Source organism: Harpegnathos saltator, unplaced genomic scaffold (genome assembly GCF_003227715.2).
Source record: "Harpegnathos saltator strain DR-91 unplaced genomic scaffold, Hsal_v8.6 scaffold210, whole genome shotgun sequence".
Taxonomy (NCBI): Eukaryota; Metazoa; Arthropoda; class Insecta; order Hymenoptera; family Formicidae; genus Harpegnathos; species Harpegnathos saltator.
Genome location: NW_020229996.1, coordinates 63085 through 89565, shown reverse-complemented (window position 1 = coordinate 89565; position 26481 = coordinate 63085). Strand labels below are relative to the sequence as shown.

General features: G+C 41.1%; 2 protein-coding genes across 11 annotated transcripts in view; one reads left to right on the top strand and one right to left on the bottom strand.

Annotated features, from left to right (window-relative positions):
* LOC105186705 (protein cordon-bleu) overlaps positions 1 to 20566 on the top strand; it is a 150770-nt gene extending 130204 nt beyond the window's left edge. For 5 of the 8 annotated variants that reach the window (XM_025298217.1, XM_025298219.1, XM_025298221.1 and 2 more), the window contains 7 exons: positions 2293 to 2979; positions 6232 to 6672; positions 10231 to 11748; positions 13636 to 15101; positions 16246 to 16343; positions 16611 to 17790; positions 19687 to 20566. In XM_025298217.1, the coding sequence (XP_025154002.1) occupies positions 2293 to 2979; positions 6232 to 6672; positions 10231 to 11748; positions 13636 to 15101; positions 16246 to 16343; positions 16611 to 17790; positions 19687 to 19704 (5408 nt within the window). In that variant the 3' untranslated portion in view covers positions 19705 to 20566. Of the gene's footprint in view, positions 1 to 350; positions 1197 to 2292; positions 2980 to 6231; positions 6673 to 10230; positions 11749 to 13635; positions 15102 to 16245; positions 16344 to 16610; positions 17791 to 19686 lie in introns of those variants that run through there. The other 3 variants (XM_025298222.1, XM_025298218.1, XM_025298224.1) reach the window with 3 other exon arrangements.
* Positions 20567 to 22017: 1451 nt separating this feature from the next.
* Positions 22018 to 25298, bottom strand: Xxylt (Xyloside xylosyltransferase). Of its 3 annotated transcripts, none has more exons than XM_025298209.1 (4): positions 25101 to 25298; positions 24380 to 24832; positions 23586 to 24059; positions 22018 to 23327 (listed from the first exon to the last, which is right to left on the bottom strand). In XM_025298209.1, the coding sequence occupies exons 2-4, from the start codon at positions 24803 to 24805 to the stop codon at positions 23121 to 23123; spliced, it is 1107 nt and encodes a 368-aa protein (XP_025153994.1). In that variant the 5' UTR covers positions 24806 to 24832; positions 25101 to 25298; the 3' UTR covers positions 22018 to 23120. The 3 variants fall into 3 exon arrangements, with proteins under 3 accessions (XP_025153994.1, XP_025153995.1, XP_025153996.1); XM_025298210.1 differs by having other exon boundaries at positions 25120 to 25298; XM_025298211.1 differs by having other exon boundaries at positions 25149 to 25298.
* Positions 25299 to 26481: the final 1183 nt, after the last annotated feature.

The following is a 26481-nucleotide window of genomic DNA, read 5'->3' as shown; positions in this document are numbered from 1 at the left end:
AGTTCAGTAACTCGGAGAGAGACGACCGCGAGTTACTTCCCCGCCGAGCGTCTTTGTGGAGAAGCGGCGCGCAACTTATATAAGGCGGCCCGCGAGCCGCAAGACGTGCAGAATCGGTATTGAAGCTGAATTCCACCTGAAGCTGAAACGAAAACACACAAACGCACTTCGCTTTCCGCCGGGCAAAAATACGTATAATAACTCCCCGATTACTTTTCCGTTCCATTTCAACCCAATAGAGAATGATCTGCATCTATCGGATAGCTCTGTCGAGTACAAGCGACAATCATAAATAATTCATGCCCACTTAATGTCCTTGATTTACATAAATATTTAATAACATATAATTAAATATTACTGAACGCGATCGATTTGCGAGTTAGCATCATTATCCGCAGCGCGACTGAAACAAGGATAAACAAGAAGCCTCCCAGGGCGGGTGGTCGCAGCGCGAAATAATTTCCCAGTGTTCAACCGTGAAGAGAACGAAGGTTCTCTCGCTGAGTCCGAACGCACAGCACGTCAGCAGCAGTCCCGCTAAACGCCGAAAGCGACAGCAGCGTTACAATGAATGATGCAACCGTCAAGTGTCATGCACCGCGCTCGTTACATCGCGCTCGCATTGTCGGGAGCGGGAGATTACAACATTGACGTAACATCGCCGTCGCTTGGTGTTATCCGAGCTCTGCTGGATCGCCGGCGACGTGCCCCGCCGACAAGGCTCACACTTCCACCTGACTGACGGGACACCGCGTATATCGCGACGCTCAGCCGAGCCGTGCACGAGATATTTCAGTTAGCTAGTTACAGCGGCTGGCTGCTGAGATCGCTATCGCAAGGTTGCCGGCTGGCTCCTCGAGCACTTGTTACTCCTAGTCGTTAGGCGGCTCTCCGTGCTCTCTTCTCGTCGTCCTCGCGAGGAAGAGCGAACGTAAACGCCGACGCCCCGCGCCTGCCAGCCTGCCCGCCCTCCCCTCTCCCCCTCCCGCCCTCTCGCGTATACGCTTTATAATTGATCCGCACCGCGCTGCATTGCGTTGCAGCGCGCCGCGAGGGGAGCGGAGAACACAATTCCAGTTCCCGCTCGCATACCTCCCGGTGCATTCACGCTCTCGCGCCGACGAGAGTCCCCCGGTCGACTGCTGCGACGCGTGAGACGCCGCCGATGCTACCGCGGGCACGCTACCGTAACACAGGTAGGGGAATATGAAGCTGCCGAGTGTTCGGCCGGTGAACGCCGCGAAAATTGCTCCTCCGCGCGCCGATTTGTGCTTAGGTGTCGTTGCTGCCTCCGCGCGCCACCTCCTCGGGGAGAAGCAGATGGACCCCTCTCCCCCCCCTCTCTCTCTCTCTCTCTCTCTTTCTCTCTCTTTCTCTCTCTCTCTCTCTCTCTCTCTCTCTCTCTCTCTCTCTCTGTCTCTCGTCGTGGAGCTTTTCAAAGTCGTTACGCGAGCTCTCTTATCGGCGGTTTTATCGCAATCACACGACGAAAAAAGATTCGCGTCGTACACCAGCGCGTGTCTACATGTAAAGACAGGTCGGGATCTTCCTGAGGAGCCGTAGTGGAATTTCAACCGCGTGAACCGCGGACTGTGAGAAATCGCAGTCGTCTGTGCAACGTGACGTAACACATTACGCATAAGCTGTGAACTCTCCTGCTCACTGTCGCGCCAATTAGCGGATCGTTCGTTCGTTTTGTGCCGATTTTATGCGACCCGTCGTACTAGTACGCCGTATTAGTCACCTGCGCTGATCTACGTTGCGGTGTTATCGTGTCTGCCGAGTAACATGTCTCTCGTGGTAATCGCGAGACTTCAAAACCACGTAATCATTTTACGTGATTACGTTGTGCGTCTTAGAGCGATCCGAGTGTCGAGCGAAATCTGAACGAAAGGTTCAACGCAGGCCACACGTTGCCACGTGTTGATCTCATAGAACTGCCGAAAAAATTAACGCGACCTATATTTTTATCAGAGTAGTCTAGCAGGTGATAGGTACTTGGAAAAAAGAGATACATCATTGGAGGACGAAAATGTTTATTCGTTCGTAAATTAGAAATTACAAACCGGTCATTTTTGCCGCTTTGGTAGTAGTTCTATTCATAGCCAGTCAGATCTATATTTAAGATCGTCTGAAGTTCACCTTCAACTGCATCGTACAAACAATCCGTACAGCATATGAAGATGGACGTGAGATAATCTTGAACATAAGATCTGGCTATATAAATATCTTAAACTGTGTCAAACTGTAATATCGTGATACAGCTTCTCAGACATATCTCCCTGTTCACAGCCAACTTGGAGGAGACGCTGGACCTGGCGCTGTCGCTGCAGGACTACCACCTGCAGGAGGTGACTCTGTACGCGAAGCAGGCGCGGACCCTGGGCCCGACGCTCAGCACGCAGGACATAATGGCGCTGCAGCGGCAGGAGGAGCGGCGCCGTCAGCAGACGAAGCAGAGCGTGTTCGGCTTCATGTTCAAGAAGTCCAAGGAGAGCTCGTTGAGCACAGACAGCCTCGGCGGCCGCAGTGTGTCGCCGGCCAGGAGCGACGAGACCGGGAGGAGCGCCAGTCCCCTTCAGCCGCCGGCCCGGCCGCAGCGGAAGCGCAGACCAGCCCCGAAGCCGCCGACCGACGCAGTTGCGATTGACCAAGACACGTCTGGGCAGGACGGCGGCAAGGACAAGATGGTGATCAATCACAGCCGCAACAGCAGCGACAGCTCAGGTTACCACGAGGCTTCCGTTCTCAGCGACAACCCGGACTCGGCCGCGCGGTTGCCGGAGACCCTGCCGCGAAGGAGCAAAGCGCCAGGGATGTCTGATACCCCCAGGAAATTGGCGCAGACCTCGCAGTCCAGCAAGAGCTTGGGCAACCTAGCGGTTGCGGCGACGACGGCGGCGGCGGCGGCGGCGACGATGATGACCGGTGGTGGCACGCTCACCCGGGGCATCAGCAGCACCTCGCTCAGCTCTACCGGTGAGATTTGATTTCCTACGGCTCACTTGGTAATCACGTGGCCGTTTATCGCATGTACATACAAATGCGTCTCTCGGCCTCTCGGAGTCTCAATATTTGGCTGCGCATATCTCGAAGTAATTGTTTCGGATGTTTGCTCAGCGTTGTACTGTTCGGATGCTCGGATGGAACATTGCGCAGATGCTGGTTGCCCTCTGTATGGATCTCAAATACATTGAATTTTAGCCCTTTCATTAATCTTTAAATTTTATCAAAGTGTTGGCGAATGCGCTAATTTTCCAACGCATAATGTATCGTACACATGTGTAACATTGATTTGTAGCTTTTATTAACTTTCGTATCTTATTAAAGTTGATGAGTTGAGATGCAGAATCATGTTCAATTTCATATACCAGTATCTTTTACATCATGCATCGAGTTGTCTCGACACATGTTGTTCCGTCGTTCTGTACGTCACATTGTTAACTTTGTACGAGAAAAAAAAACGATTTCGGTCAACAGGATTTTCTGTTTTCTGAACAATATTAGACGAGATTTCGGTTGTTACAGAACACGAACAACTTGAAGAACTGATAATAGAAAAATTCCTTCAAGAAAGATCCCTCAATTAATTGCTCTCGATCATCTCAACTGAGTTTTAAAGCAGCTAAATACTCAAACGAATATTTTCGGTTGCAACAACAGAGATTTTACTTCTCGTTACTTGATTTCCGTTTAATTCCTATTCAGTTGCGTTCGGTTGTAGTCAAATTCAGACATTTCTTTCCAATGTGCAAATTCTGTTTTGCACATTATATTGTGCATCGTTGTTCTTCGAACTATAGATATGATCCCAAGCAGAGATTTTGATTCTACTTTTGACTCGTATTATTTAATATTTATAGATTCTGGGAGATGAATATATAGAGACCTAATTTATTAAGAGGATGAATTAATTCTGGTCTTATTTTGCCAACTTTTTTATCTTTATTTTAAAGAAATCGTTAAGTTTACATCGTTAAGTTTACATCAATCAAAATATTTTCCGTCGTTAGCTGTGACTTTTTCCCATCTTTCTGGTAACACAGCGATTCCGCGACGATGGAACGATTTGTCTTTCGAAGCGATTCAATCAGACACCCATTTTTACACATCCTCGTAATTATTCAAGTGTGTACCTGCCAACGCGTATTGCATCGGAATAGGATGGTAATCAGATAATGCTAGGTTTGGAAAATACGCTGGATAGAGGAGGGGAAGATTTCCCATTCGCGTTCAACAACAATGTTTGTTTAACGATCGAAGCAACATGTGGACGAGCATTATCGTGCAAAAGAATCACTTTGCGTCTATTGCTGGCTATCGCTGGCCTTTTTTGCATCAATTCATCATTCAATTTGCTCAATTGTTGCTGGTATCGCTCTCCCGTAACTGTTCCACTGTTTGGTTTTAGAAGCTCATAGTACACACCTTCCATATCTCAGCAAATACAGAGCCATTGCTTTGTAACTGTGAATGTTCCGTTTTGGTGTCGATATTAGTGGTTGTCCTGGATCAGTCCATGATTTCTTTCCCTTTGGATTATCAAAGTAAATTCACTTTTCATCTTCAGTTACAATTTGCTACAGAAAAATTCTTTTTATTTGTCTGGCAAGCGAAGACATGGCGATATTCAAACGATTTGCAATGGCACTTTTACTTAATTCGCATGAAACTCATTGGCCTTTCTTTTAAATTTTTCCCATAGCGTGTAGGCGTTTAGAAATTGTTGATTTATCGACGTTGAGTTGTTCAGTCAATTGTTTTTTCCGTTTGAGCGGTGTTTTCATTCAATAATGCTTGCGATCCAGAATCTTCGAATTTTGTTGGTTGATCAATACGTTCTCTGTCACTCAAGTCGAAATCGCCACTTTTGAATCGTTGAAACCAAAATTTATAGTTGGAATACGATAGAGCTTGATCATCATAAATTAAGTAACAAGTATTTTATCAGCTTCAGCCGATTTTTTCAAATCGAACAAAAAAGTAATGAATGTCGAAAATGCAGTTTTGTACGATCCATTTTAAACGCAGATAAAATCCAACATTCGTACTAACCATCAACTTGTTACTAAAGCCATCTATTGCTAGGGACCAGAATTAATTCAACTTCCTACTATATAGAAATAAAAGTCCTGTTCGACGTTTCGAAGTGACGAAAAACCATGTTTGCCATTTGTAGGCTCTTAACCCTTTTACTGCTGAATATTACTTCCCTTGAGAAAATTATTAAAATATTTGGTAGTCCTACGTTTTTTGGGTCGCTGATTACGAATCTAAAGTCAGATTTGCAAAATTCAAAATGGCGGACTCAATATAGCGATCATGATGTACAAAATTAACGAAAATTCCAATTATTATTAAATAATAACCAAGTCGTAATAAGAACATATGATTCTAGACGATGGAACTCGATCGAGCTGGAAAAAATTTATGTGGGGAAATGTTCAATACTGCATATTTATGCTTATTTATACTAGAGATTAAACATTTCTGAGTAAAATAATATTGATAATATGGATGAGATAGAGATATAGAATGAAAAAACTAGGAAAATAGAGCTAAAAAGTGCAAAAAAATCAAATTTCGGCCGTTTTGGCAGAAATATTTATTTATAAAGAAGAATCTAACCTGCAAAAAAATACTGAAAAAAATATACGCTTTTGTACAATATCAGAAAAATATTTGGTGAAAATTTCAGACCTCTACATTCAATACACTTTCCGAGGAATCAATTTTCCCCTAAAAAAGTTTTTTTTTTCAACTTTGATTTGTTACAAATAATCACAAATGAATCGGGTATAAAAACCTATTGGAGTATGTTGAACAACTGTTCAGTTATCTGGAAAACTCAAATCTCCGATTAGTGCTTCTAAGATTATGTGATTTACAAACAACGCAAAATTGAATCGAGGGAAATTAGTGGGAAGTATACTTCCCACTAACAGTGAAAGAGTTAAGACTTCTCGACAAAATTGCAGGTTAAACAGAATCAAGATAGCTTGACATAAGCTTCAGAATATTAAAATAGCGTTAAGTGGAATATCGAAGAATACCGAAAGTAGGATCAACATTTCGATTCGGGTCCGTTTTCCGTCCCGTGAACTCCGCACGCACGTGAAACGCAGCGTGAACGCTCTTTTCGCGAGTGCACGCTTACGCGTGCGAGCCGCGAGGTTGCTTCACGCATTACGCCATTCGCAATATTACGGTCAACGGGAATCGCTTGCACAGGTCTCCGAAAGAAGAGAGCCGCACCTCCCCCGCCGGCGCCGAGACCGCTCTCGTCAGCTATTTCGACGCAGGCCTTGGAACGTATCGTCGACTCCGAGGAGTCGCTGACGTCCGACATGGATCCATCGAAGCCGCCGTCGGACATCGGCGCGCCATCGAAAGCCAGCTCCGACATCGACTGTCCAAAGGCCAACTCCGACATCGGCATCAGCACGCAATCGATGCGTCAATTGGACTACAAGCCGAAAGCGGAAGTCTCCGCTGCCGCGGAAGCGTGCAAATCCGCCGAGTCCGACGTGCCGCAGCAGAGCGTCCAGCCGCGTCCCGTTAAATCAGACCCGGTCGAGCGTAAGCTCCTCGTCAAAGCGGACCCGGACGTGCCGGTCGCGCCTGTAGAAGCAGCCCCGAGGCTAGAACAAGCTAGAGTAGCGGCCAAAAGAGGTAAGCTAGTGCACAGTGCCAGTAGCTCGCACGCTTCACCCCGTGACCCGAAAACGCGAATCGCTCGCCCGGTCGCGGCGAATCCGCGCCGCGAAGAGGCCGGTGAAGGTACAAAAGCAGCGACATCGCGTGCCGCTACCGTCGCTTCGGAGAAGTGTAGCTTCCCGGCGCCGGAGAGGAGCAAATTGCGCGCCGCTAGTCAGAGCTGCCGATCCCGGCGCTGCGACGACCGTCCCGTGACCGTCATCAGCCGCGCGAGTGACGCCTCGCTCGGCGTCACCGTGAAAAATCATATTCGGAACGTGACGGGCCAAATGCCGAGGTTCTGTCGAAAGCCCCCGGTGAGACAGGCTTCGTACGACGGTCACGAGACGTCCGTTCCTTCGAATGATCGTCAGCTGGTCGCGAACGCGTCGAGCGGCCGTAGCCGTAGCGACGACGAACGTAGCTCCAGGGGAAGCGATCGTACGAGCGGGAGACTGCCGAAGACGCGGGCGTTAGCGGGTCGGGAAGTCGTGAAGTCGAGCGCGGGGAGCACCTCGAAGCGAGAGGCGCCGGAGAACAGGTGCGGTCGAGGTTCGAGATCTTCGCGCAGTAACAGCTACGTTCGTCGCCACGAACGCGGGAAAGTCTTAGCGCACAGTATGAGCTTCCAGGACAACGTGACGGTCGCTGCGAGAGAAACCCAGCCAGTGAACACCGTCGGTAAGCCGGCTTTAACTTCGGCGCAGAGTCTTCGCTCGAGGTATTGCTCGAAGTCGACGCCGGTTTTCCCGTCGGAATTCCTCGCGCGTACGCCGAAATTGGGCGAGCTGCGCACGACCAAGTGTCACGTGAATTCCGTCGTTTCCGCGAGCGACAGCCGCTGCGGCTGCGGCAATTTTACGGAGCGCCACGCGGAAAGCAATTTGTCTCCTCCGCCGTTGAGCACTTTGCAGATCTTTGCGATCTCCACCGGGCCGTTGGATATACAAGTGACGTCCCCGGATTCGATACCGAGCGACATCGACGAGCTACCGTCGTTGCCTATTATAAATCACAGCGAGAGCAAGTCGGAGGAGAGAAAGTTAAGCATCCTCGAGCCGCCGCCGCCCGGTCTAGTGAGTCGCCAGGAATCGAACGACAGCTGGAATCGTTTCCTGGTCCAGCTGAATTCGATCCTTGAGAGCCGGGCCGGCGAGTTCGTATAAAATTTCATAGCGGAACTGCTGACGACTAACGACTTCTTTCTTTTAGACTAGTTCAAATGTCACAGGTATTGAGGAAATACGAAATGCGAGGAAAGAAGGGTCCATTTATTTATCTTTTTCTTCTTATTCCACGTCGATCAAAAAAACATACATTGAAAAAGTGCGAGGGAAGGAATATTTACTTATTTTCAACATCAATGAGAAATGTAAAAAACACTGTTATGAGTTTGAGTAAGTTTTATAAAAAATTACAAAGGAACCACTTGGACTCCTTTGGTGATTCTAATATTAATATTAAGATATCATAGCGATATTATTCTATTAAAATTATATTATAGTTCTTAGTTTTTTTTTTTCGGACGAATTAGATTTTCATTCAGGTGTTCTCTCCCGAACGTCGTATGTCGTCGCAGTTTTTCCTCTTCTGGAATTATTGAGTTGTTCAGAAAGTAATTTCAGTTTTTTTAAATAAAAATGAAGGACGATATTTTTAATAGAAAGAAAAGTTTTATTCTGTTAAGTATCGACCATTTTGTTCTAACAAAATTTTTGTCAACTTTGAGATAATAACGTGACTCCACGCTTGTAGAACATCTGATCCTTATTGACAAAAAAACTGAATTAAGTGGTTCTTGACACTTTCATTTGAATCAAAACTTTTTACCATCCAAAGAATGTTGTAGTGACCGAAACAAGTGATAATCAGATAGTGCCAGATCGGGTGAATGTGATGGATGCGGTAGCAAATCCCATCCAAGCGCTAACAACTTCTGGCGAGTCATTAAACTTGTGTGAGGTCTGGCGTTGTCGTGATGAAACACGACACCTTCTCTACTCGCCAATCTTCTGGTCTCTTCTGCTTGATGGAATCATTCAATTTGTCCAATTGATGACAATACACATTCGAATCAATCGTTTGGTTGTTTGGTAACAGCTCAAAAAAACCATTCCTTTCCAATCCCCAAACAGAGAGCATCACCTTCTTTTGATGGATATCAGTTTTCGGTGTCAATTTTGAGTTGGTTCATCACGTCGGCTCTGTGATCTTCTGCGTTTAATATTGTTGTACACAATCCATTTTTCATCTCCAGTTATGAGTCGCTTCAGAGGTGGGTCGCTCTTCTCATGTCTCAACAGCAAATCGCAGATGGAATGCGACGAATCTCTTTCTTTGAAAATGTGTGGAACCCAAATATCGAGCTTTGGGGCAAAACCAAGTTGTTTCAAATGCTCATGCACGATCGAATTCGATAAATTCAATCTCTCAGCAATTTCTCGTGTTGTTAAACGACGATTTGTGTCCCACCAATGGCTTTATTTGATCTTCATTAGCCTCAGCTGGCCTTCCAGAACGCGATACATCTTTGGAAGGTCGAAATTCTCAGAACGAAGTTTCAAAAACCAATTCTGACACTGGTGTTCAGGTAACACATCCTCTCCGTACACGGCACACAATTTTTGTCTTGCTTACGCTACATTTTAACTTTTACAATAACAAAAAAGTAAAAATGTGACGAAAATGCTCACGTTGGTTTTCTATTTTTGATGCGACGCCAAACAAAAACAACTTGATAGATTCCAAAACAACTTTTTTTTCAAATGAAGCTTGAAACGTGTGTTGTAAAAATGTAAAATGATTTTCCGGTTTAGAGAAGGTTAACTGCTTGAAAAGGCAACTAACAGCATCTATTTGAAAAAACCGAAATTAGTTTCCGAACAACTCAATAAATGTCGCGACGTTCGAATCCCAAACATCGACATTAAGCATCTCCGAAGCTCTTGCGCGATGTCCAGTGGACGCTACCTTCATCGTCTTCGGCTGCGCTTTCCTAACTTTTCCTCCAATAGATTGTTAGAAAGTTTTTGGTTGATGGAGTTATCTTTGAAACATTTTGCGTCGAATGTGCATACGTTAAGACGAGGTTTGGACTCGCTCGACTTTTCCAATCAGTTGTATTAAAACGAAGAATAAAAGTATGGAGTTCAATTATTGGTAGCTGCAGCACCGTTGATTGGTTGATTTTATGCACTGTTACAACACTATCGATCTATTATTGTAGCATTTCAATTTACTAGCACAACCTTCTCGCAACAGTGCGTTCTCTTCCGCTTGAGAAACCGAATAACGTCCGAATCTTTCGAACGTTGAGAAAACAAGACAGACACAAGATTCTACACTGAAACCCAATTCTGTGCTTCTCTATCGGGATACTCTCGGGTAGTAATAAGTAGCCTCGTTGCACGCAGTTCGACGGACCCCAGGTATCCCCTGTAAACACATACCCCCCCCCCCCGATTCAGTCCCACCCGCTTGTCGTCAGCTTGTATTTTCGGTGACGGTCGTTTTTTCTTTCTTTATCCAAACTAGCTGGAGAACCTGCACCCCTTCCCACGCCTCGAAAGATTAACGCAGCTCCGAATAGCGCTCCGATAGCTCCGAAGGTACCCAAACGTAAAGTAGCCCAACCGCCTTTGGCACTGCCCAGAACCTTCAGCACTGAACGCGATAGCGCGAGCGGTTTATCGCGCGAAGAGCACGTCGACGAGGCGCATAGCGACGCTTCGAGTGTCGAGATTACGACGGCACCGTCGGACGAAGGTGCTCCCGTCAAGTGTATAGAGAGAGAAGAAGAAGCACACTTCAAGTCGAGAGACAAGTGCGCGCCTTCCGACGGGGATAAGTCCAGCCAACGACGGAGAAAGTTATCGGAAACCATCAGCGATGTTACAGTCGAACATGACGCATCCTTAAGATCGCGCCAGAGTCACGAAATGGAGAGCGACGTCGAGTCGGACTCGAAATCTACGGAACCGACACACGTTGAAGCGGAGAAGAGGCGTTCCGAAAGCGAACACGACTCTCCGAGGGAGGATGAAACGAGACGCGACAAAAGGACGTCAAACATCGTCGGTGACGCGGAAGATCTTGAATCGTTAAATCTGAATGAAGCTTCGAGTTGTCACGATGCAGACGCGAAGTGTGAATCAAATTCCATCCTTGCGGGTCAGAGAGTGTCGTCAACGAGTGCATCCTCGCTCGAAGTCACGTCTGAAAGGCAAGAGGGCCACTTATCATCGGCGCAAGGTCGCGAGGCGCAGCGTGAAGATGAGAATTCACGGGGCGAAAACGAGAATCAGCGTGCCCGCGCGTACGCGCCGCCAGAAGACGACAGTCTGAACGAGAGTGCAACCAGACCACCGGATCACGTGGCTGAAGAGCTGAAGAGAGTCGAGCAGCCGAGGCCGCTGCATCGTGGATCCGCTTGCCCAGAAAGACCGCCCAGGTCGCCGAGGAAAACGGTTTCTATCCGCGAGAAGTCCGGGAGCAACGTCGAGACGGCGAAGTATGTTCATCCGGAGGACGCGACGACGAGTGACGACGCGATAGTGAAGAGCAGCATCCTCGGGAGAGACAGAGAAACCTGCTCGGTGATCTCCACCATACCCAAGTGCGAGCATCTTGACGCTATAAAGGAACACGGCGCTTTAGCGAGCCTCATCGTCGCGTCGACGGATCATCATCAACACGACGATGAGCATTCGCAGGTGAAGGATGTGACGGCGGAGGAGTGTGAGAAACAGGAAGGCGGCGGAGCTGAGTCGCATGGTAACGAGGCGAGGAGCGCTAAACGTCCAAAGGTGATCAGAAGCCAGTCCAAGTCGGACGACTTCCAAATGAATGCCCTGAAGAGGCAGAGGAGATACTTCACCTCGCCTCCGGAAGACATCGTGTACGCATTGAACCTGAACCTGCCCGAGACGCGAAACTCGATGTCCTCGCATGCGGCGAAGATGGAACGACAACGGGCTGCTGCAGCACGGTGCACTAATGGTACAAGGGATGTGGATGTAGATAAAGGAGAATCGCGCGGTGGACTAGTCACAGGTGCATGTCGCTGTACTACTAACGTTTTATCTCGATCTCTCGCGCTGCCCACTCCGTGAGTTCTTGACCCTTTCAGTCTTGCGTCCTGTCGGAGCGGCCGCTGATTTTGTAAGTTGTATTCTATGTTCATCGGAGCTTTCCGAATTGATTATTTCAATCAAAGTTACTTCAGTCCGAGATTCTTCGTTGTATAAATTCGTGTTTTAGATCCAAAAAGTTTTGAAATTATTGATTCTAAATATTTCGGGAAATTGCCTGTTTGTCATTACTTTTCTATTAAGGTCTATAATTAATTTCCTATCGAGGTTTCAGACTGAAAATGTCAATATCGCACGGATCATATTGATGAGTAATTCACAATTGCTTTACAGCCCGAGCAATCTGAATACTTGCTCCACGAGTTTGTGTGTCAATAGATTTGAATAATATCCGCTTGTGTGTGTAGAAGGTGATGGTTACTTGCATGTGTATACTGAAATAACTTTCTATACTTATACACATTTCAATCTATATTAATATCGTATAAAACACTCGACATTCTCTTACATCATATAGAGCGTCCTGTTTTAAATGAGCCAGGCGAAAATCTCGAAAAATATGAAAGATACTAAGAAACGTTTCAGACAAGAGAAGTTGTATGATCTCAAAGGAGACATCAAACAACTATATCATTTTGTTTACAGATGGCGTCACTTTCGAGATATTCACTGATTATTACTTTTCTTAAATAGAAATCTCAATTTTTTATTATATATCATCTTTTTCTATCAATTAATTTTAACAACTTTTCTTGCACAAGTGAAAGATTTTTTTATTTGCCTAATATTTTTTGAGATATTTTGAGATATTTAAGGAAAACTTGGTAATTTTTTCAATATTTAACTTGCGATATCTCGTTAACTGTTTATCGAAAGAAAAAGATAGTACTGGACTTTTTTATCCTATTTAGTATCAAACATATATTGTTACAACAGTACCGTAACTTTAATTAATTTATCGACTTTTGGAAATTTCAAAATCATTAAATTAACAAAAGTCAGGGTGCTATTGTAACAATATATTCTTGAGACCAAATAAAGGAAGAAAGTCTAGCATCACTTTTCCTTCCGTTAAATATAGTTAGTGAGATATCGTAAGTTAAATGTTGAAAAAGTTACCAAGTTTCCCTTAAATATTTCCAAAAATATTAAGCAAATAAAAAAATATCTCAGAAAAAAATTGCCCAAATTAATTGGTAGAAAAAATGATATAATAAAAATATTAGGGTTTCCATTTAAGAAAAGTAACGATCAGTGAATATCTCGAAAGTGGCACCACCTGTAAACAAAATGATACAGTTGTTTTATGCCCCTTTTGAAATCATACAACTTTTGTCCGAAACTTTTATTTTCTTAGTATCTTTCATATTTCTCGAGATTTTTGCCTAGCTCATTTAAAATGGGACACTTCTATTTTTCTATATACTATACAAGTTACTCATAAACAAAAAAAACTTAACATTTTATTGGTGAAGATATTGTCAAGAATATCAAATTCTACCGTTTCGACGCACATCAACGTTTCCAAGTTATTCATTTTTGTAATACATTTTGACATGCTTGTCGTGTCTCAACATATTGCCGATTATTTCTCGTTTCACAATGCACGCACGAAATTATCTGAGAAGGATAGAAGCCTCTCACGTTTTGCCGTCTTCGTAGATACCCATCTCTTCGTTAGTCTTCTCTATAGAATAATTTTGAGTTTGCTGTTTCAAATGTTCTTAATCGATTAACTGCGAATCACGAAGAAGAATAACTATGTAAGAATAACTCAGCGGTGTCTCTGGACAAATCGCGTTTCGCAGGATCGATCTGCTTAAAACTTATCTTTCATCCTGTTTACCAGCAACCAAGGACAACAGCACACCGTCGGAGACCGACATTCTGCTGCAAAAGGTGTCGGACACCCTGTCCAACGTGTTACCATCGAACTCTTCGTCCCCGGAACCGTCGCTCCAGCTTGAGCGCACCAACAGCGTGCCAATGCGAAAGACAAACGATGTTGCCGACATGGACACCAAGTTGAAGCCTTGCAATGGCTCAAAGGACCAATCGAACGAGATCTCCAAGTCGTCGTACGTGGACTTCCCGGCGGATACGTTAAGCTCGAGCACGCCAAACATGACCTCGAACTTGCAACAAGACACCTCCGACTATGTGTCAGCGATGAGCGAGGACCTGTCTATCAGCGACTGGGAGTACCAACTGCCAGCACCGCCGAGCGCCTTCCGCGACTCTCATTCGCCCGTCTTCGACGATTACGACACGGTCACGCTTGGCTCTGTGGAGGCGTTTAAGGAGTCGTTAGTTACCCATCCGGGGTTAGCCGACACGACGGACAGTTGCAGCAAGAACGACGGATCGAAGAAGAGGAAGTTGAAGAGCCTGTTGAACAACGTCGACGCGAACTACAACACGACGAAAGCTACGACCGAGAAAATAGACTCTGTGCCGGAAGCAGAACTTAACGACGATGTGAAGCGAGCGACGGACAAACAGACTGTCGCCAAGCAAGCACCCATGAGCGCTGCGCCTAAATCGGAGGCCAACGCTGATCCGCGGAAGGAGATGATCTCCGAGCTGGAAAACAAGATCGAGAACGGTACGTTGGCTCAGAACATCGGTAAAGATTTGGACCGGAGGAATATAGACAACGTGTCCGCGCCGAAGATTGCACCCGTGGACAACACCTTGTCCAACTTCACCATCACCACATATACCAAGCAGAAGAACCTGGACATTTTCGACGAGTTCGAAGAATCAGATTACGTGAGGAACTCGGACGAAAGGTTCATCAAGACCTTCGCCACATTGTCGAGGAACAATGCTGGCGTGGGCGGTCATGAGAGCAAAAGTGCTATGAGGGACATGGGCCGGTTGACCAACGGTGTATCGTCGCACGATAGCAAAGTCACGGTGGCGGGTAAAAATGCCGAAGAACCGAGCGCGAGCAACGTCGCTGACTGCAAAACGGAGCCAAAGATTCGCAATCATGACGAGCCGGCTAACAACAGGTGGCAGTGCCTCAGCACGACCAATAACGAGAGGGCCAACAATGTTCAACGGTCCAAGAGCTATATATCGACGACTAACAACGCCAAGTACCAGACGGAATCGCAGGCAATGAGCGAGAGGAAACACGACCCGCGAAGTGCTGAGCCGCCGGAGACCGCCGCGATGAAGAAGGCCACGAGCACCAGCAGCCTGAACGTCGACGCGCCAAGGGTCAATGAGAAATTCTCGCAATGGAGAGACAATATATTGAAACGTCAAGAGGAGTGTACCAAAGAGAAGCAATTACAATCATTGCAGGTAATATCGAAGCGATTGATTGAGCATTATAGAATAAATTTGACTTTGTTGTGTTGGAGAAGAGAAGTAAGGTGATGGTAAAATAGAAGCGAAATTATAGTGGAAGTGCACTTGAAACAGATAAAACGGAGGTGTAAGAAAGGCAAAGAGAAAGAGCATGCGGATTTAATCGCGTGAATATTTTTGCAGATGTCATGCAGAAGTTTTTGATTCATTATATCTCCGATTGCTTCTTAATATTATTATCGATACGCTACTATGGCGTTGTTTTTTTCAATAAAGCTTATAGCTTTTAAATAAAGCTCGTATTCGTTACGATACTTTAACTCTTTGAGTCGTACGTTGTCCCGCATAAATTTGATTCATTTTTAGTGATTTTAACTAACTTGTAGGCAGTCGACTGTGTGATTGTACACTTACAGAAGCACAAGGAAATAAAAATAAATAGCATAATATTTAATTGATAATTTGCTAGAAACAAATAAAAATGGAAAGAGGCATTTTTCTTTTTCAGAAAAATTTATTTGTGAGCTAACTATTAAGAATCGACACATCGCAATTAACAAGACTTATTAAGAACATTTAATATTTTACATATTTTTCCCAAAATGTAGGCTCCAATTTTTTATAATAAATTATTGAAATACTGGTGTTACCTTTATTTTGATTTTTTAGAAAATTTATCTTCTTTATATCAGGAAAATATCTCGAGCTAAAAAATAATAAACATAAAAAAAACATAATAGATAATAATTATTCGTTTCTCCTCATTATTTTCGGGTAATGTAAAAAACGAAATCACTAATTTTGAAAAGAAGGTCGCTATTATTGTCCACTAATCCGCCATCTTGAATATCTACTTTTTTATAATTATCAATCCAGAAAAAACTTATACTCGAAATATGAAAAAATTTAATCGAGAAATCAAAATTTTTGAATAATTATTCCGCCATATTGAGTCGCGCATTTTGAATTTAAAAATTCTTTAGATTTGTAATCAGCGACCCCGAAAATACTTAGATACCGCAATTTCAAACAATTCCATCGAGAAATGAAATGGCTCAAAAGGTTAATGTGTAAAATATTGAATTACATTATTATATGTATAATTGTTTACTATTTTCATTTAAACATACATACACAGGTGCTGAAAAGCATTTTGCCGCAGTTGAAAAACGCTCAACAGGCGGAAGAAAATGTGTCCAAAGAATATAATAACGGCTTATCAATCGAGAAGACAAAGTGAGTATCGTTTCTTTCTTTCGTCCATTTTCTTCATTCTTTTCGATTCAAGTTTCGAGGCTAAATTAATTCTGAAACTAAGCAAATAATAATTGGATAATCAAATAATAATTAAATTATATGATTTTAATTATATGATTACGATTAAATTAAATGGTCAGGCGTTCGTGTGTTATTTTTCACTTTGATCTGTTACTCAAAAATAGCTACTATGCGGTTTAGTTTGTAATATATTTCTCACTGGCGAAATAATTCTCTCTCCGACAGATACGAGGCTGGGTCCAACGAACATTCGAGCAAGACGAATGTAGTTTTGACACGCGAATCTCGAGATACGGAAGCGACGGAGTGCAGGCAGCCGTCAAGAGAAGAAAGCACGAAGCGTTACACTTACGCCGGTCCACCTGCGATCAGTCTGGGCAGCTGGTCGGAAAGACCCAGCGTCAACGTCCAAATCAAGATGGACACCGATTACAAGTTAGGCAGGAGTAACACGAGCGGTAACAAGACTGTGGTCAACATCAACGGCGCGAAAGAAGAGAAGGACATTGTCAACTATACGAACAACAATATAAGCAGCAAGCATCATATAGCTAAGCATGATATCAAGATCGACTCTAAGAATCGCGATGAGCTCTCGCAGAAGTCGCTGATCACGCATACGATGACGTTGTCCGGTTTCAAGAAGCCATTGTCGTGCCGAGTCAACACGTCCGTCGACTCGATAAGGACGAATGAAGATAGACCCGTCGTGACGGGTGTTGAGCTGAAGAAGAGTTTCGTCGAGGTGAAGGAAACGCCGAGGAACGTCGAGAGCGAGATCGACACCACGCCTGTGAATTTCAGAGAATTGACAAAGACGTTCGGTCAGCATGTAAATTTTAAACTGAAACCGAAACGCGCCAACATCAACAGACACTCCGCGGATTATCATGGTGCGCAGCTGGAGGAGACGGACGCGGGCGTCAAGCAAAATGGTCACGGCAAGTTTGCGAGGATGAACAACGAAAATGAGAGTCTCCCGTACAAGGGTCAACCTTTGACGAGCGGCGCGCAGCAGAACTGTCGGCTGAGGAAGTTCACATCCGTCGTAGGCGTGAATGGCACGGGCCAGAGCTTCAACCAGCAAAACGAGACGGTAGTTCTCAGGAGCAATGTTAACAACAATGCCAAGATCAACCCGCTGATGCCCGTTGTGAAGGGATTCAAAATATCCGTCAACGATAGCAAGACGGGCAACGGCCAGTTGAACCAAAACGGGTTGTCGGCGATCGATGGCTCCAAGAAAAATGCACAACTTCCTAAGCCGCCAACCATGCCTGTAATTACAGGGGTGACCCTGAAGAGCACTAGTACGAGGCCTAAGTCGATGCCGGCCCAGATGGATCCTAGAGATATGCTGTTGGAATCCATCCGGAACTTCGGCGGACGCGACAAGTTAAAGAGTGTAAGTACGTCCTTATGTGAAATTTTGCTATTCGAACGATCGGAACGAACGAAATTGACCTACGTGAATACTCCATTTTCTCGCGATAATTTCTATACCTACGAACACATTTCTTTCGAGTTAATTATAATTTATGCTTAAGATAAATGTCCCTATTGGTTTGATTGGAACTAATTATTATTGGATTGCACGGAAAGTAATTTTCGGTTTTTTGCGTGAAAATGAAAGACGATATTTTTAATAGAAAGAAAGATTTTATTCTGTTAAGTATTGACCATTTTGTTGTAACACTTTTCGTCATCTTCGAGATAATAACATGATTCCACGCTGGTAAAACTTCTGATTCTTATTAGCAAAAAAAGTCTGAATTAAGTTTTTCTGACACTTTCATTTGGAGTCGAAATTTTTACCATCGAAAGAATTTTACGGTGACCGAAACAAGTGATAATCGCATGGTGCCAGATCAGGTGAATATCGTGGATGCGGTAGCAAATCCCATCCAAGAGCTAACAGCTTCTGGCGAATCACTAAACTTGTGTGAGGTCTGGCGTGTTGTCATGATGAAACACAACACCTTTTCTACTCGCCAAATCTGGTCTCTTCTGCTCGATGGAATCATTCAATTTGTCCAATTAACGACAATATACATTCGAATCAATCGTTTGCTTGTTTAGTAGCAGCTCAAAAAAATACCATTTCTCTCCAATCCCACCAAACAGAGAGCATCAGCTTCTTTTGATGAATATCAACTTTCGATGCTTTCAGCTTTGAGTTGATTCATCACGTCTGCTCCGTGATCTTTTGCGTTTAATATTGTTGTACACAATCCATTTTTCATCTCCAGTTATGAGTCGCTTCAGAAATGGATCGTTTTCCTCACGTTTCATCAGCAAATCGCAGATGGTAATGCGACGAATCTCTTTCTTTGAAAATGTATGGGACCCAAATATCGAGCTTTGGGGCAAAACCAAGTTGTTTCAAATGCTCATGCACGATCGAATTCGATAAATTCAATCTCTCAGCAATTTCTCGTGTTATTAAATGATGATTTGTGTCCATCAATGGACTTTATTTGGTCTACATCAGCCTCAGCTGGCCTTCCAGAACGTGATACATCTTTGAGAGATCGAAATTTCCAGAACGAAATTTCGAAAACCAATTCTGACACTAGTATTTAGTCAATATATTCTTTTCATACACGGCACATAATTTTTTTCTTGCTTGCATTTTAGCCTTTACATTAACAAAAAAAGTACAATTTGACGGAAATGTTCACGTTGGTTTTTCATTTCTGATGCGACGCCAAATAAAAACAATTTGACAGATTCCAAAACAACTTTTTTTTCAAATGAAGCTTGAAATGTGCGTTGTAAAAATGTAAAGTGATTTTCTGGTTTAGAGTGAGGTTAATTGCTTAAAAAGGCAGCTAACACTATTTATTTGAAAAAACCGACGTTACTTTCCAAACAACCCAATGATTTAAATAATTATTTATGAATATCTTAGAAGTTGACAGTTAACGTCAAAAATATAAAAAATTGTCTATATGCTAGACATGTGCAGTTTTTCTTTAACTTTTTCAAAATTAAACAATGAAGAAACAAGTCTGAACTATTACGTTATTAAATAGTAATTTGGTCATTTCTAAGAAAATATTATAAATAAGTAAAAATTTTTCCATGAATTAGAAAAAATACAAGACGAGTAAAATTTGAAATGTTCAAACTCTCCAGCAAAATCAACTTTGTGTATTTGATATTCATATTAATTTATTAACTTATTTTTATGATAAAGTTACTTAGTCATTAACTGTGAGACATACATTTTAAGTCTTTCTTAAAGTACAATTGTTATGTAAACAGTAGACAAACTTCTGAAAATTGTTTTGCATTTCAGGCTGCGGAGAGATTCTAGTTCGTGCAGTCCTCACGAAAAAGTAAGCATTTGCAGAACAAACGGTGGAGCGAAGAATTCATTTGGGATGGAAACGCTTCAAGATTCACGGGTTTCTTTTTTTCTTATTTCTTTTGTCGGATGTATACAAATTTGCGTTATTCTCAAGGTCATTGAGTGTTAAAAAAAATTGTCTAACCCTAGAATACTACTAAGAATTTTCTTCTGGAGGCGAGACTCTCGGTTCTTGTTGCTTTTATACTTGTACATTTTTATTTTATCTTTTCGAAAACATATTAGTAGCTAAGCGACATCAAATAATGAAATGTTTTGTTGTTTGATTTTGCTGTCTAGTTGTATTTTAGGGTTAATATAAAAACATGTTAAATAATACATAAAATATGAAAAATATTTTTGAGGAAGCATTTACATATAATGTTATTCATGGGATAAAAAAGGTTACTCGCGTTTTTTTGCGTCATTCAATGTAAAGCAAAAACAGAATCAAGCATGTCCATACGATATTAGTAAAGAGATATTATGAGATTTCTCTAGTTACATCTTATCGCATATATTTTTTGCGGGATATACTACCAATAAAAATACCGATATTGAATCCGACGGTATATGTCTCTACATTGGTCATGTAAATATGATGTACAGAAAAATAAGGTGAGGTAAACGAGATTATCGCAAAGCGAAGGGAAATGTATATATTGTTTGAAACATGTGCTTGATCGTGTAGAGAGAGAAAGAGAAGGTGTCTTTATTTTATTCATTTGAATAGTTATAAACTCGACATTGCTCATTAATTAATATGGAAAAGTAGAGAGAGAGAGAGAGAGAGAGAGAGAGAGAGAGAGAAAGAGAGAGAGAAGGAGAGAGGGGGAGAGAGAGAGAGAGAGAGAGGGGGAGAGGGAGAGATAAAGATAAAGAGAGTTATAGATTAGTTCCCTTTAGAGTTCGGTAAAATCGTTCAATCCTAGCTTTGGTGCGGTGTATACTGATAAAAAAAAAAGAAACAGGCAGATATAATACCAAAGTTAGTTGTGGACGGATCGAATATCGGCATACTACTAATAAGCGATTTAATGCTGAGACTAACACACGCAATTAACTCGCAGTTAATTTGTAAGTTTCTATGAACGGGACCAAAGGTGACATTTTATTTTACGTATCGTACAACGAATGTAGGGATATAATAGAACCTTGTTATTATATAAACATCGTGCTAAACGCGAATAGTCCTTTTACTAAATCTGGTCAATTGAGTTGCATCGGAAGATGCGGATTGAGTTGCGCGATTGGATTTTTGATGATGGTGTGTAGATTCATTTATGATCAGGGGAAAGATGTTATTTAATTTAACGTTAAGCAATTTTTTAATTTTTTTCCGTAGACATCGTATCGGACTCATGATGGACGTTGTATCACGATCGTATGTGCCCGAATATAAATTATTTTTTTTTGTTGGCATTACTTAGGTACGCGAAGACCGTTTACATTTCGTTTTTTACAGCATAATCGTGTTTCTGGAGAAAGCTAAAACAGATATGTAGCTTTCTTGTCATCGTTAGAGCGCTTGTATACAGAACCGTAGGATATGTACTGTTCCTTTCCTCGAAGATAGCTTTTGTAATGTATCACTATCTCGAAGCAGAAAACGATCAATTATATTAGATCATCATATTAGAAAGAGGAAGAGAAGTAGACAAGTAAATACGATATATTGCGAACACTCAACACGCTACGTTTATTGTAGAATAGGATTAAATTTTCTTTCCTGTTTCTTTTAGTCGCAACTGCTACAGTTGACCAATATTTTTGTTGCTCTTCTAAAACGCAATTATATACTGTTCCTCTCTTCATTGTAAAAATTTATTTTATCTTTAATTTATGAAATATGACTGATCGTTCTAGCTTCAGAATGTGAGCATACACTTCGTCACACTCGACAGAACACGTCACAAACGAGTAAGAGATCAAAATTGTCATCGACCAAGTGACCGTCGTTGTCGCAAAGTGATAACTAACCGGTTTATCCGCTGATATGCTTTGCGACTTCGCGGTATTTAAAGAAATAGTTGCGATAAGCGAATGGTACAGCGAATGGCTGATGGATAAGACGTATTGTAAATATCATGTAATGTCAATATATATATATATAACGTATTTAATATTTTTCCCTTACATATACATACATACATACACGTACATACACGTACATACATACATACATACACATACATATACATACGTAGATATATACATATATATATATATACATACATATATATATATACATATATATATATATATATACATATAGTAGCGAAGCGTTTATTTATGTTATAATTTATAATCGCATTAAAGTTATAACAATGAATCTGCGTTATTCGCTGAATCTTATCGATAACATTTGTCAACCTTGTTTTCACGCGCTTTCCGGATGGAACTCGCCTCTCGATATATTTAAATAAGAAAAATATAATTCGAATGTAGTTTATATTGAATATATCATAAAGAATAGCACCATTGTATAATATGCACACGTAGTTTCATAAACTGCGTGTTACTTCGTACTTTCCAGGTTTTATAGCACCCATTTGTTTCAATGTTAGATTCTCAATCTTTAACTTTCCGGAAATACTTTTAAACTATAGCTACATTGATTTGAGATTTATCTTGTTAAAAGTCGAATATTTCTTTTTTTCCACACGAATATGCGCTTATGTTTTCTCGTGTATAAGGCTGCATTTGATGAATTTAATATAATAATCGCAATATAGTAAGAATATTACTTAACATACTCAAATACTATGCACAATAATGGATTAAACCTCTAGAAATCGTTCGTGATATAAAACTAGTAGACACATCGCCAACATAAAAATGTATTGCCTCTAAAGAGGAAATACGAAGATTTAAAATGCATATATCGCAACGGTACATCACAGCTTCAGAGGGACACGTGTTTTAATATTATCATTAAAATAAATTTTCGAAGCCCCGAAAAGTCATTGCATGGGCATTAATACTACAAGGTGAGCACTTCGTTAAATGTTTATACTTATAAGCAAAACTCAAATTTTTTTATACTCTGTCTCATTTTTTATGTATGATTGTATGCTACCATAACGAGATTCCCTCCTCTAATTAACTGTTTAGTTCTAAAAAATGAAAAAAAATTGTCTATCTTTTTCTCTAATTATTAATTCAGGCGGAACAAGAATTATTTAGATCTATCGGTTAACGTACAAACGAGATTTCTTATAATGTCTCGTTTAGAATTTCATAACTTTTTTTTTCAGTCTATAGATTCCTACCTTACATCTTAGCACCACTTTTTACATTAAATCTAAATTGGAGAATTTCTCCCTTTTTATAGAATAAAATATTCGATATCTCAAAGTGCGTACTGTAAAAATCGTAGATTATTAATCATCAGGTATGGGAGTATTGCAATTTCCATGCCACATCTTGGTCTCCGAGTGGCATTCCGAATAGTTCGCGAATACATCCGCGTAGCCACGATCACGCCACCAAGTACAGAGTTGCCTATTCCATCCACAATCGACTGTGTAGATAAGCTCTGGTTTTTCCATACCTAGAAGCGTGTAGAAATCTTGATCGCCCAAGTGGCCCTGCAACGAGAAATAATTTGATAAATTCTTTCTAATGAATTGCTATCAATAATGCAAAAATATTCCATAATTATTTTCAAATATCAACATATAATCGCACTTTAGATGGTATCAATTTTTAAAAGCAACGATATTCATCTTTATCTACATAATTCTCATAATGTTGATACATTGCATTCTAATTTTTTGTTACTTGAACATAAGTTTATCCTGAATTGCATAAATTGTAACAAACAATGAGAGGTGACTTTTATTTACCTTAAAATGATACTTTTCTGTCATTGCATCCACATTTTTCTTACTAACGATCTTCTTATAGATATTCGATTTTCGTAATCTTTCTAAATTAAAAAGCACCATCCCGCTATTGTAGCCAGGGTATCCGCCTTTATGTCGGGGCTCGCCGAATAAAGTATTTGGGTGTTTATTACGATATAAGTACAAAACATGGCGGTAAACTGGAGTGAGCTCTGGTGCAAGACCGAACAGAGCTTCCTCACCGAAATTGTTGAATTCCTCGAACAAGTCTTTCACGTCTCGGTGAAATTTTGTGTCTGCATCGAACATCGCGGCGAGCTTCTGATCGCTGGGTGCGATTCTGTGTAAACCCAGCGAGAGAAAAAATAATGCATCGGAATAGTATGTTCCTGGCTTGCTGCTGAAATGTGGGGACATAACCGACACAATATCCTCTAATTGAGTGGCTAATTTGTGTACATCGTAATAAAACACCTAGAAATAGATAAACGAAAAATTATTTGTTTGTAGTTATATGAGAACATGCTCAAATTTGACTAATTAAGAAATGAAAAGAAGTAATATTTCAAAAAACTGATATCAAAAAAAGTTTATAGAAAAGCAAACACACAATCCTCGAAATTATACTACACCAAGTCGATATCATAAGATATTGCAAATATATAAGTTAATGGAATATATATATATATATGTTCATATATTTAATGGTTATTTTATAAAAGAAATATTTATAAGATAAAAATAACCATATTTGTAAGATAAAAATATAATTAATATATAGAAGATAAAAATACCTCCATGAACTTTCCAGTTCCAGTCATAACATCTTGAATGACAGTTGCTGCTATATTCTGACTGTTATCATCACTTATCACATGAAAAACAACATCCACAGAAGTCAGCTTGAGCAAGGAGTTTGTGAATATTTGAAACTTCCGTCTCATGGGCGAGTTTGAGGTAACTTTAGTGAAAATACACCAGATATTGTAGTAGTTTGTACGTTTTTGCTGCTGAATGTTAGATATCAAGGATGAATAATTAATGTCAGCTGTATAGCTGACCGCTGCTAAGGCGGGTGTAAGATTTGCCAAGCTTGCATTTCCTACTCGTGGATTAGGCACAACCCAATGTCCAGCATTAGATGTCTGATAGTAATAGAAAGCCACCAAGAACAATGCAAGGATTATCAGGTTCAGCAGCACCTTGCGTAACAAGGGCATTTAACCCGTGTCCCTTATTCTGCTAACCTAAAAGACAAACAAGGTCTCGGTGAGACGAATAAAACCTGCGATCTTAACAATAAAAATCTCTCGGACAAACATAATTGTCATAATTTGCCTTTATACTTTTTATCTAATCTTTATACATCTCTTTATTTTTACCAATTTGTTTTATTGGTTTAGTCATAATTTAAAGCAGTTTAATTCGTTTCAGCAGTTTTCTACAATTTTTCTTCTAAATCAACGAGAAACTCTCAGAGACAGAGAAATCTAAAAGAGAAGGACTAATAATTACGTGAACATGATCACTAAACGTTTCTTCGTTGCCGCGTCGTCGTATCACCTGGTTCGGGTATCCCATCGGACGCTACCTCGCGGGATGCTGTGTGTCATCGTCCTCTCGGAGATTTTTTCTCAAGGTACGCGCGACCGACGCGAGGCAACTATTGCAAGAATAAAACACGGAACATAAGTGATCCGCGTGAGCGTAGCGACGAGACTGCGAGCGCAATCTATGAGATATCTTGTGAAGTACTTTCCGCTGTTTACTTCAGGACAATGGGCCAAAGATGGCCAAACTATAGAGGAGAAACGCGGTGAATCGTATAACATATGGTTACATTACACTCTGTTTTCTACTATATATACAGGGTGTCCGGAATTTTTTTAGAAGTGAGAAATTGTGAAGATTAAACAGATCAAACTGAGAAGAAAAATCATTTATCAATTGTTTTGCAAATAAATATGCAAATTTTCAAGATATCAATTAAAGGAACTTTAGAATGTGGTCATTTTCAATTATTAATAACTCAATAACCATTGTGATTTTTGCAAAATGGTACTTATATATATATATATAATTTATTAATATAATTATCTGTAACACACAACATTCATAGTTATAATCGTTTTGCGTATGCATCATTTTTTGTCTCTTCTCGGTACTTCTTTTTCTCGGCTCATCCGTTATATCTTACTTTTTCAATGGAAACTATACTGTATACAAATTATCTCCAAATTAATGAGTCGAATGCTACGACAATTATCGTTGATTGGCACTATCATACTACTGTGTCTCATTAAATTATGTATAAAATATAATATGGCGTTTTTGGAAAATTAATTACAGTTGATGGAATTGATAAATACAGCTAATAGAAAGAGAAAGGAGGAGGAGAGGGAGAAGGGAGATAGATTTAGAAAAAACGATGTAAAAGATATACATCTCACGAATTATACATATTTATCGCATTTTTGTTATAATTAAGTTATTAATTAAACTTTCCCGTACAATCAGCAGAAGTTATTAAAATATAACAGGCAATGTATTAAATTTTAAAACGCTTGATACAAAAGCAGTCCACTGTATTTTAACATTTAAATTTTTAAACTTCATAAGTAAAGCTCAATCTACCGAGGCCAAGTTCTACATTCTCGATATTATAGACACACGATTGCTCTCGTTAGTTTTGGCCCCAAATAGCGGATAACAGATTTTGAATTTATATCTTATCGCTGCGAGCGATTCGGCTTTATTTATTGATGGGCGATAAAATATGTCTCTTATATTCTTTATGTCAGTCCTATACTATTTCAGTTCGTCATTCGCGATCGCTCCGATACACGTAATATAAAAGTATCGTGATGTTTTATTTTTAGTCAACATAATCTAAATA